Raw genomic sequence first — 13,051 nt, forward strand, 5'->3', positions numbered from 1 at the left:
TCAGGGGATCTATTGTCACTGGAGGGGATCCACTTTGACTTTGCAGTCTGTTGTTGCTGTTGAGATCTGTTGTTGCTGGTGGGGATCTATTGTTGCTTTGGGGTCCATTTTGAGGGAGGGGTCTATTGTTGCTGGCTGCTAGAGAGTCTATTAATGTTGGCTGCAGGGGATTACTTAGCACCACAAAATTATATTTAGATCGGCATTCCCTAAAAATTCTCAATACTGAGAGGGGATTGGAACCAAGGGACGGTGCTCAGAGGTGGGTAGGGTGGAAGAGACAAGGGGTGACTCAGAAGGAGGAGGGGGTTCCTCCACCTATTCTCTGAGAAAAAAAAGCATTGGGCACCATACATGTTATTACAATCTTTAGATTTACCAAAACTATGTAATATAAGGCCCTCCTTAAACTAGCCAATCAATGTATAACCAATCAGGCGTGTGCTTACATTAAATTGCACAGTTTTTGGTATATCTAAAAGAGATTGTACGTTGTACTATCGGATTGTAATGTGTTTAGTGAGCCTTAGACAACTGTCGCCACAAAAGGTTTTTGCATTCAAAGATTCCCCTCCTTGCTTATGTGACAACTCAAAAATGTTGGCTTTTTAAATATTTTCTGTATCAGAGACCATTATCATTATAATTAATAATGAAAGCAAATATCCCCAATGGAGACAATAAAGTTACCCTGTCACATTATCCAAAACTAAAATATAACCTACCTTATCTATACAGCCAAATGACATGAAATATATAATGTACAGTGCAATATCTACATCCAAACTATTTGGAGTATATCATGTGCAGCACAGTGTATAGAATATATACAGTAATATAGAACAGCATATATATAGCATTATGGAGTACATGGTGCACCACACAGTGTATAAAGCAGAGCAGTGCGGAGTATGAAATGTACAGAACAGTGTATATGGTTGAGAAGGAGGAGGTATACAATGCACAGCACAGTGGATACAGCTGAGCAGTTTGGACTAGAAGATGTAAACATAGCTCCCAACTGTCTCTGATTTCGAAGGACTGTCCCTCATTCGAAACAAAGTCCCTCTGTCCCTCTTTCCTCCTCATTCGTCCCTCATTTTGATCTGATCTATATAGTTGTATATAAAATGCACTACTTAACTATCAAAAAGTGTTTCACAGTGCTAAACCTTTCATCCAGTTTCTAAATTGTTGCACTTATTAACTTCAAAAGCCAGTATAAAGGAATAGTAGTGGTAAAAATGCACTTTTCGGTTTATATTAACATTTTTTTTTGTACAATTCTCCTTTAAAGGGGGCGTAGCAGGGGGTGTGTCCTATGCCTACATACTTTTGCTAGTAGGTGTCCCTCATTCCCATTTCAGAAAGCTGGGAGGTTTGTGCAAAGCACAGAATATATACCTGAATACTGTAGTGTGTATGTGTGTATATACTATGTGTGTATATATATATATATATATATATATATATATATATATATATATATATATATATATACACACACACACACACTGTATATTTATGTACACAGTATACAGGGGTGAGCCAAAAATATATAATAAGTGTTTGTGAACAACCTATACAGTTTAAAATAAAAGGCTAAACATTTGTGTATACATATAAAAGAAATATAAATACTTTTATTTTTTAGTAAGTGATCACCTAAACTCTTTTCTCAGCTGTTCTCAGTTGCATATAAGGGGCTTAGAGAGCTGGGGGTGGAGATACAGCAGCACAATGATCTTCCCAGTCAATGGCTCTGCAGGGGGGCGTTTTAGCACACAAGTCTTAGCCATTGGAGGACAGACAGGCTGTGCTCCCAGCACAGCCAGACAACTGACCACACTGAGATGGATGAGCTTCTATGTTTAGTGTGGTCTGTTTCAAATAGGAAAGCAGGGGGACTGGAAACATCACCAGGTATTTCACAAAAAGGAAAAAATACAAGAGAACTGGATATTTTTAACACAAGTACATGGTACAACAGACACAAATCAGGAATATGAAATGTTGGGGTAACACGTTCTTTAATGTTGACTGAGAGAGTTTAGTTCTGCTTTATTACCCAGGAGGGGGCGTGGGTTCTCTATTGTGACCACTGTGTTTGTTTCTCACAGTGGTCATATTATTGAGAGACTATCCTGCTGATTCCTGATCAGAACCAGTGACCTGGAACTGTTGGTGACAGCTCAGTCTGTCTATGTGCTACTATGTTCTTTCTGTCAACATCGCTGTTGTGTGTGTGCGCTTTTTTCACAGTCAGTGGACTCTATTGAGGGCACAGGAAGTAACCTCAGCTATTTATTTATTACAGGTACTTATATAGTACTGTCAATATACACAGTGCTTTACATATATATTGTACATTCACATCAGTCCCTAACCCTCAAGGAGTGTACAATATAAGGTCCCTAACTTGTATTCATACATACACATACTAGGACCAATTTATACAGGATCCAATTGACCACTTGCCCTACAGAGGATTTACCCCCCTTCCTGATCAGGCCATTTTTGCGATAAGGCACTGCATTAATTTAATGGACAATTGTGCGGTCATGCAACGCTACACCCAAATGAAATTTACATCCTTTTTTTCCCCCATAAATAGACCTTTCTTTTAGTGGTATTTGATCGCCTGTGTTTTTTATAATTTTTTGTGCTACAAAAAGACCGACAATTTTTAGAAAAAAACTATATTTTTGACTTTTTGCTATTAACTGCTTCCCAACTGCCCTACAGCAGATATACATACATGATTTTGCATTTCTGGGTAGGGGGTGCACGCCTCCCTACCCACTCCACAATTCGCGGCTGCTGCTGTGAATCACCGGGTCCCGGCCGGTGATTACTCACCGGTGCCCAGTGATTGCTATCTATTGACAATACAGCTCTCCTTCCTGTCAGCATAGCACAGCCATGCAAAGCAGTGTGATTACAGCGAAGCACACGGACACAGACACAAGTAAAACAGCACACAGTTAACCCTTTGATTGTTCCTCATGTTAACCCCTTGACTGTAAGCACATGGCTTTGCATGGCTGTGCACACCCATGTAAACCAGTGTACAGGAGCTGACAGGGGAGAGAACTGTTTTGTATACAAACGGTCCCCCCCCCCCCCCCCCGTTGGAGATGCTCGGCAATCACCGGGTGCCAGGGAGTAATCACTGGCCGGGACCCGGTGATTGACAGACGAAGCTGCGAATGGCAGCACGTTGCTCACGCACACCCCTTACCCGGAAATGCAAATCACGTAAATATATGTGATTTTGTACACCCGTGCTGCCCTGTAGCAGTACTTCTTCTATACAGCAGACGGGAAGCTACCGGCATGTCTTTGGAGTGTGGGAGGAAACCAGAGTACCTGTAGGAAACCCACACAGGCACAGGGAGAACATGTAAACTCCAGGCAGGTGGTGCCGGAGTTTTGATTCAAACTGCTTTTAGTACTGTCAGGGGGAAGTGCTAACCATTTAGCCACTGTGCTATTAGTAGGTTTCTTTCCTATCCTTATAAATAGTTTTAATACCACTGCCTTTAAGGAACCATTACTATTTGCTCCACGCTTTTGGTGGTCTCAAAGTAAATGCCTATAACACTCAGGTTAATTTGATTCCATGAAAAGGCAACCAGGATAACCTGTTAAACAGGAATGATGGCTGCAGCAACACGCTATTGATTTTTTTTGCAGTTCCTGGGCTTGTGCACAGTTCCTTTCAGACCACTTTTTATGGGGTGCAAAATTTATTTCATGCCACATCCTACAAATGACCGGCATTTGCATTCCTTTTCACAGGACTGTTAATTCTAAACTCATCAGGCCTGCTGTCGCGGCGGAAACCGAAATCTAGTTAGTATTGCACTGAGTAGCTATTGATTAATGTGGTAATCAATGAGGGCAATCCGCTGCAGAGATTTGTTTTGATGACAGCAGCACACTGTATATGGCAGCTCTGGCCTCAGTGCTGTGGGATGCTGGACACTGCAGAGTGTTTTGGCTCAGACATTAAACGGAGCTGCCGCCGCTGATTTTATTCCAGCACATCTGTAGATCTTTTTTGTTGTTTGGCTGCTTTGACACCCAGCACGACTATCACCAGCTACGTTATTGTCAGCTGTTTATGATCTCACTGATGCTTGTGCTATGTTCTCAGGGCTTGTCCAGTTTCTGCTCCAGACACTGCACACAGGGACAGGTAACCATTGTGGGTCTGCAGATAGGACAGGCTTTCACTGGGAGAATGCTGCAGACTTTCTCGGTTCAGTAGCATGTACTACACCTGTGCATCTCACTGTGGATTTTTGCATGTTTAGATTGATAGTCTAGTATTATGTCATTTGCCTGGATAATGATGGTTTGAGGATCTTCGGTTCTGTGTGTAAATTTGCTTGTTATAGTTTTCAGGCTATGTTAACTTTATCAAGAGGGCTGGAAGCAAGCAGTAGCATGCAATTCCTTTTAGGCTGTATGTGCATGTTGGGAAGGATGAATCTTTTCTGTTGCTTATGGAAATGTATGCCCCTACCTTATTTTAACGTAGTGATGGTATTCGCTGGAATAATATTCACGCAGATTGTCTGGGTTATTTTTAGCTGCTGTGTTTGGCAGAAGACAGTTGGAGTGTCCTGTGCCCCTTCAGTCATGCTGTGGTTAGTACATTTTAAGAGCCTATTGTAAAGCAATGAGTGTCTGTTTCTGCACCGTGTCATTAAATGTAGAAGAAGATTGCTCGTCTTGGACAGTGCTTGGAAAGAAGTCTGTGGTTAACACAACTATTTGCATGAATATGTCGCTTTTTACTTTCAAGTTACAGTAAATGAAAATCAATCACATGAAAAGGCTCCTATAAGGAGTATCATAACACTTAGACAGCTTAATGCTTCTACACTCTGGGTGGGGAATCGGATTATCTTTCTCTCCCTAATGTAAAGCAATATATTTCTAGCAGCACTTACGGGCCGTTACAGACGGCAATAAGCACTTTTAGATCTATGCTGAATCTAAAGGCCACACGTAATTGTTTAAACAGTAAACAAAATGTATTTATTGTCATTATGTAATTTTTCCTTTGATATTTTTAGTGCTTTGTGTTACTTAATGTATACATACAGTATGTATGTATTACATATAATTAAGCATTTTGGTTAATCCTGTGGTGGGATATAAAGGTACAACTATTTTCTCATCGCTACAATAAATAATATTTTATCAAGTTTAAATAATAATAATGTACAATAACCACATTAACCAATCAGATTCCATCTTCTAGTAGTCTAATTGTAGCAAACGGAAATTGGATTAGCTTCCACGAGCTACTGGGTTTTGCTTGTCATAATTGCTCTTTTCAGATCTTTGCTTCATTTGTACACTGGAACATATTTTTAATATGTGTATGTAGATTTTTTTCCATGTGCAGAATATAAACATGCTGATCAACCATTTTCTTTGGAAAAAAAAATTATATATATGTGTGTGTGTGTATATATCTGTGTATATATATATATATAATGTGTATATATATGTGTGTATATATATATATATATATATATATGTGTATATATATATATGTGTGTGTGTGTGTGTGTGTGTGTATATATATATATATATATATATATATATATATATATATATATATATATGTATGTGTGTGTTAGCAGCAGTATTTAAGATACATGTAATATATTTGAATGAATCCACAAAATAATACAAAGGTGTTTTTATATTATTTGGGAATTTGGAGTTACAAGAATTTTAGGAAACAAATCATCTATATATCAGAAACATCTATATTTCACTCTGAATTTCTCAAAAAAGAAGCATATGTTAAGGTCTTCTTTAACCAGCTTGCCTCTGCAAAAACCAGGGAAGCATAGTTTGTATGCAACCCCAAAATGCTGTTGTTTATTTTTATCTTGCAAATCTGCAAAATCTTTTGAAAACTAGTTCAGCCAATGGGTGGCAATGCTGACAGCATATGTAGACAAGTAGAATTGGCAGATATGCAATGAGAACTGTGCTAAAGATAAGTCCTATAATAAGATAATAAAACAAATATATCAATCGGGTAGTAGGGGCTTAAAGTAAAACTGTGCTTTGCCCATGCAGGTTAAAGCAATATGTTCACTTTAATGCCAGTTCTGTAGCTGTTTACCTTTCCAGTTCCAGCTCCTAACCTTTCCTTTGCTCCCCCACTACTCCATTTTCCTAGGGAAGGGACATACTTTGTACTTTCAGGTAAGATGGAGCATGTTGCTCATTTCGATGTCTTTCACATGACATCTTTGGTGATTAGCCACTCTGGCACCTACTGCTGCTAAATGTGGGCAGGGAGAGAGTCCTCAGCCCTATATAAAATCTAAGTCACAATAGTTGAGTAGAGTTCCCGTGAAGCAAAAGATACTGTAGGTACATAGAAATAGTTACGGTGGATGGCTTTAAACCGAACCTGTTGCTGGGCTTACAGTATCATGTTGTCCTAATAGCTATAGCAATGGCCACACTTAGAGCTGATTCACATATGCGTGGTGTCGATTGAAGCTTAGGTTTCACAGATAATTGAAGTAGTTGTTCATCTGTTCATGTCAGGTTTACATCAGGTTCAGGACAGGATTAGCTCTCAGGATTATCCTGTTTGCATATATGCGGTTTAGAAAGAGTTCCCATAGAAGTCATAAGCCTGTAATCCGCACTTGAACCGGACCACACTGCTCAGAAATCCTTTTCAAACCGCACTGAATCTGCACTGCCAGTGCGCCGGACATACACTATATTGCCAAAAGTATTGGGACACCCCTCGAAATCATTGGATTCAGGTGTTCCAATCACCTCCATGGCTACAAGTGTATAAAATCAAGCACATAGGCATGCAGACTGCTTTTACAAACATTTGTGAAAGAATGGGTCGCTCTTAGGAGCTCAGTGAATTCAAGTGTGGTACCGTGATAGGTTGCCACCTGTGCAATAAGTCCATCCGTGAAATGTCCATGGTACTAAATATTCCACGGTCAACTGTTAGTGGTATTATAACAAAGTGGAAGCAACTGGAAACAGCAGCTCGAAGTGGTAGGCCACATAAAATGACAGAGTGGGGTCAGTACATGCTGAAGCACACATTTCGCAGAAATCACCAACTGTCTGCAGAATCAATAGCTAAAGACCTCCAAACTTCGTGAGGCCTTCAGATTAGCACAACAACAGTGTGTAGAGAGCTTCATGGAATAGGTTTCCATGGCCAAGCAGCTGCATCCAATCCTGACATCACCAACTGCAATGAAAAGCGTCAGATGAAGTGGTGTAAAGTACGCCGCCACTGAAGTCTAGAGTAGTGGAGACGTGTTTTCTGGAGTGACCAATCATGCTTTTCTGTCTGGCAATCTGATGACTTTGGTGGTTGCCAGGAGAAGGGTACTTGCCTGAATGCATTGTGCCAAGTGTAAATTTTGGTGGAAGGGGGATTATGGTGTGGGGTTCATTTTCAGGGGTTGGGCTTGGCCCCTTAGTTCCAGTAACGGGAACGCTTAAGGCATCAGCATACCAAGACATTTTGGACAATTTCATGCTCCCAACTTTGTGGGAACAGTTTGGGAATGGCCCATTCCTGTTCCAACATGACTGTGCACCAGTGCACAAAGCAAGGTCCATAAAGACATGGATGAGTGTATTTGGGTTGGAGGAACTTGAGTCCTGACCTCAACTCGAAAGAACACCATTGGGATACATTAGAGAGGAGACTGCGAGCCAGGCCTTCCCACTCAACATAAGTTCCTGATCTCACAAATGCACTTCTGGAAAAATGGTCAAACATTCCCATAGACACACACCTAATCCTTGTGGACAGCCTTCCCAGAAGAGTTGAAGCTGTTATAGCTGCAAAGGGTGGGCCAACTCAATATTGAACCCTACGGACTAATACTGGCATGCCATTAAAGTTCATGTGCGTGTAAAGGCAGGCGTCCCAATACTTTTGGCAATATACTGTATGTGAACAGGCACTATAGTGAGCAATGTTTTTTCACATGTCATGCAGATTGGACGCTGTTCAAACCGCATCTAATCTGCATATATGTGAATCGGCGCTTAGGGTGTGGTGTCTAGGGTACAACCTGTGAGCTTTCTCTGCTTGAATTACTGTTCCTTGATGATATGTGAATAATGTGCATAACCGCAACCTATTAGCATCTTGCTAAATATCTTTTGCCAGTTTACTAGATTCCCTAAGTCAAGTGCTCCTGTTTTATGTGGGGGACCCACATTTTATTGTGTTATTACCTGGGAGCTGAAGCAGTTAGTTTACTAAAGGCACAGAGACCGCTCACTTACTAAAATGAATATATTGACTTTAAAAAGTAAAAGTTCAATGAGCTAAATAAGTATAGGATATAAGAAAAAAAGCAGGACTTTTTTCACTCCTTTTATTATTTTGGGACCCCAAAATGTGTTTGTTTTTAGATCTCTATCAAACAAATATGCCTTTAAATAATCTAATGTCCCCAAAATCTGTTATGGGACTGCAGGGTCTGCACCTACATATTGCTTTGAAACATACTCCCTCCTGTCAGGTAAAAGTCTAATTTGAATGGATTTCTTCCTAGAAAAACCTAAATATACATTCATATTTCTGATAATTATGCTTTGCTAACTGTTCATATGTATTTCTGATAATTATGCTTTGCTAACTGTTCATATGTTAATTGCTGCTTTCATGTTCCAATGTTTGAACTTATTACAGGTGACTTGGACTATTACTGGTTGGACCCTGCCACATGGCACACTAGAGACACATCTCCCCTTGGCTCGGTAAGAAAAAAAAAACAATTTACGTCAATGTCATTTAGGATTTCCTTTAGGAAAACCCATCAAAGTCTTAACAAGCGAAGTGTGGGCTTTCCATTAAAATTGAGTGCTTGTCTGTGCACTGGGATTAGGTGCAGAAGCAAGAAGATTTTGAGAGTTGCTGTGCCTCCTTGGACAAGCTGCACATCACAGAATCCCAAGGAATTTAGTTTTCAATACTATAGGTATATATATTATGAAAACCCTGGGGAAGTGGAGTAGGACCCTGAGAAGCATAAAAACACTTATCATTCTTGACAAGCAGACAACTATTTTTTTCAGATAGAGGCCAATATATTTCACGCAATACAGTTTACCGTTAAGGAAATTGATAGTTACCTTCATAAATTATAAGCAGCATATCAACTAAGGGTATGTGTATATTTTTCCCAGAATAGTCATTATGGAATACTGTACTTGTATTGGTATATATGCCACTATCAGTATGATTGGACATTGATTGTGGTCAATTCTGTTCCACCAATCTTCTTATCTCGTTGCACACATAATGCAATTTTCCTTTAAACACCTTAGGATCCTGGAGCCTAATCATTCTGGAAGTCCCCGTTGTGCAATAACAGGAATTACACAGATTTACCCTGTCAGGGATTCCTCTAATTGGCATATGGCAGTGTTGGTTTTGGTTGCAGAAGTGTACTCTGTTTTGTATGTTATGTAACTAGAGCAAGTGTAAACAGTTTAGTCACCTTTAAAATAAATTAAATATTGTTTATTATATTTCTTATAGGTATTTATATAGTTCTGACAATATGCATGGCATTTTACATACTGCACATTCACATCAGTCCACAAGGAGCTTACAATCTATGGTCCCTACCTCACATACAAACATACACACACTAGAGCCAATCTCCTAGACTGTAAGCTCGAAAGAGCAGGGGCCTCGAACCCCTCGTGTATTGTTTTGTTACTGTATTGTCTCATGTACTATCCCCCACTATAATGTACAGTGCTGAGCAAACCTTTTGGCGCTATATAAATACTGTATAATAATAATTTAGATATGGACACATTAACCTACCATGTGTTCATAGCCTGGGAGGAAACCCACAAATGCACATGGAGAACATATATATTCGATGCCGGTAGAGTCGCAGTTGGGATTTGAACCGATGACCCCAGTGCTTCATTGGGCAGATACAAAAAGCAGTCTGTACCAAAATACAGTAATGATCAAAAAGAACAAATGTATACAGTACATGTCCGTTATTTCTAATAACTGATAAATGTATATTTCCATTAATGCACTAATATTTTCTTGAAATGTTGTTTAAATTAGTTTGCCTTGTATAACTAGATTTCCTTTGCTTTCTGAACCATTTAGCTCATCGTAACGTTTCACTGTGAGATAAAATGCTCATTGAATTGACTGTTGAAACAAAGAAAAGCATATCAAATACATTCTGTGTTTGTATTTCTTCGCATTCAGCATCCTGTAACCTGGCAGCCTTCAAAGGAGGGTGATCGTTTAATTGGACGTGTTATTCTAAATAAGAGAACAAGTATGCCGAAGGAATCAGGAGCACTTCTGGGACTGAAAGTAAGCACATTGCTTTTAATGTTGCATCGGTTTTATTAAAATGGCTTTCTAGATGCAGAATATATTCTATATTTTTGAATTTAGAAGAATGTAAGTGGCATACAAGACTTCCACTTCAGAGAAAATGATTTCCGGATATTCCTTTGTCACTTCTTACTTTACAGTATATCATAGATAATAAGTATACACATCTGAGAAGAATGACACAAACAATAGAGGTGCTCTGTCTTTAGTTAAAGGGCACCTATACTAGTTAACAAAATGTAGAAAACAAGACAATGTTTCCAAAGTCTAACTTTGAGCTGTTTCCCCCCAGTGTCTCAATTCCCACTTGAGGCCCCCAGTGGTATTTTATGCTTTTTGTTTTCTTTAACTTACCCTTTTCTGGCATCTTCTGACCAGTCACATGATGACTGGATCCTTTTCCTCTTTGCTGTTCTCCTAGTGGTGGGTAGTCTTGGATGATACATAAGTTCTTGGGGGGAGCAGGGCCATGACGCCCTGAGCAACTCAGAACATCTTATATCAAAGAAGAGATTTAGTGGGGGGCAGCTCTAAGCAGTAGTTTAGCATTGCAGCCATGGCCCTTTTTTAGGGGGTCCAAAAAGATATTTAAAAAAGAATTGGCTTGAAGTTGGCCTACCATGTATCTGATAAAGTCAGAAGAAAACTATAGTAGCCTCACCAGAAACAAAAAGCAGTGCTTCTACCTCCTTAATTGAACATCCATGGCTGAATGGCTGGTGCACAGGCACGGATTGCCCTCCGCTGAAGAACTAAAGAAAGGAAAATCGCCGGTATCACGGTCAAGTGCAGCGAGACATAAGCAAAATGGAAGTGATACTAAAGCTAAAAACATTTTTACCTTAATGAGTTCCTTGCAGTAAGGTAAAAAAGATTTTCTGCTTGTGCTGTATACAGCGATGCCTTAATAAAGCTGACGTCTTGCTGCACTTGACCGTGATGCTGATGATCTTTTTTTTTATAGTTGCCTCAGACAGGTGTATGGAAGCGGAAATTATAATGAATAAATGTCCTTGGCTTTGTTTGGATGTGTGTTTGTCATTTCTAGACTTTCATCTATGTTGAGTAAAGCTGTAGGCTATAGTACAAAAATCTTTCTACTTCTTGTTGGATGGGTGCCTGACAGAACAGGAAATGAGAGTGAAGCCCGCAATGGGAAAACAAGTAGCAATAAAAACACATTTTCTAGTAGAGTCATTTCCTTTCAAGGTTGCTTGTGTCATGGAGAAACATGAAGAACTGAGAAATCTCCTCCATGGGGACACAGACATCATTTAAAATTTGACTGAAAGGGACATAAAATAAAGTGAAATGCACTTCAGGTGAAGGTAGATATCGGTCCTTGTCACCGACCATGATACCAAATGCAAAGTGGGGAAAGTGTCCCACAGGAGTGGGGCATACTTAACATGAGATGTTTACATAGACAGTAGAAACTAAGCATCAGATCATCAGTTTAAAAGGTCATATAACCTTTATTCTTGGCAGTGAGCTCACAATCTGTAAAGGAACAATAGTCAGTGCATTTCGGGGGCCAAAAAAATCCCCCCTCAATAAGGCTACAAAAACAAATCCATACATTGATACTGAAAAGTATATACAGAATAGGCAAACTAAAAATCCAACAAAATGTAAAAAGTCTCAGATTTGTAATTATGATCAAAGGATAAATATGTACTGTATATCAAACCGGTGTTTCATATTAATTGCAAATGTAAACATTTGCAGTCCATCTAAGCAATATGTAATATAGTACAAATAATATCAAATATATAGTATATAATAATACATTTTAAAACCTAAAATAAAAAAATTATGGCTGTAAACAGATATAAAAGTATATTGTACTGTATGTATTTAAAAACAAAAACAAGACAATTTGTATCTCAAGTGATTGTGTGTTGTGCACACACATCTGTCAATAATTTGAGATAAAAAAATTATATATACTGTATGTGAACTTTTGAACTGATGATTGTAGTTTCTTCTGTCATAACAAAGTGACAGGCTAATAATTAAGAACCAGCAAACACAAATGCTCCTGCGCTTGGGGATGGACTCGATGCAGGCTACAACCACATTAAGAATGTCCTGGAACATTCCACACCTTGCTGCCCTCAATAGTCCGGGGGAATCCAAATATACTGAATTGGGAAAGAACAAACAGAGGGCGCACAGGCCTAGTGCATTACCATAAAAAATGTTTAATAAGAAATAAAGTAGGTGTTGTACTCACAAACAACAATAAAGTCAAGGCACATCATAAAAAAACAGCTTGGTCAACACCGCGCTAAGTAACAGTCCGCAATAGGGAGTGTAGACATCCAACAGGCTGACGCGTTTTGAGGACTTGCTTCTTCCTCAGAGCCACCTGCTCTATCCTCAAAGTTTTGGATTTTGAGCTTTAACATACAGTACATACAAGTCCAACTCTTGGCACAATAAGGTTTTAAATTATATGAACACTCAATTTCCTCTAAATCCACCCGCCATAATGCACACTTCCCTCCTCACCCTGCAAACTTTCTTGTTTACATGCAGCCAGAAACATTGCTCCCACTGTACTTCTGTGTCTGCTTGGCCGTAAGCACTGCACGTCCCATAGATCCCAGCGGTATGGTTGCATCT

At 39.3% G+C, this 13,051-nt stretch overlaps 1 protein-coding gene across 24 annotated transcripts in view; it reads left to right on the forward strand.

Annotated features, from left to right (window-relative positions):
* The window catches only part of RIMS1 (regulating synaptic membrane exocytosis 1), a 438,679-nt gene that overhangs the window by 168,991 nt on the left and 256,637 nt on the right, over positions 1 to 13,051 (forward strand). For 23 of the 24 annotated variants that reach the window (XM_089681365.1, XM_089681367.1, XM_089681368.1 and 20 more), the window contains 2 exons: positions 8,735 to 8,802; positions 10,289 to 10,399. In XM_089681365.1, coding sequence (XP_089537491.1) covers positions 8,735 to 8,802; positions 10,289 to 10,399 — 179 coding nt within the window. Of the gene's footprint in view, positions 1 to 4,598; positions 4,656 to 8,734; positions 8,803 to 10,288; positions 10,400 to 13,051 lie in introns of all 24 variants that reach the window. The other variant, XM_089681373.1, reaches the window with a different exon arrangement.

Source organism: Staurois parvus, unplaced genomic scaffold, assembly GCF_062004578.1.
Source record: "Staurois parvus isolate SC_StPar_1 unplaced genomic scaffold, SC_StPar_1.0 ptg000264l, whole genome shotgun sequence".
Taxonomy (NCBI): Eukaryota; Metazoa; Chordata; class Amphibia; order Anura; family Ranidae; genus Staurois; species Staurois parvus.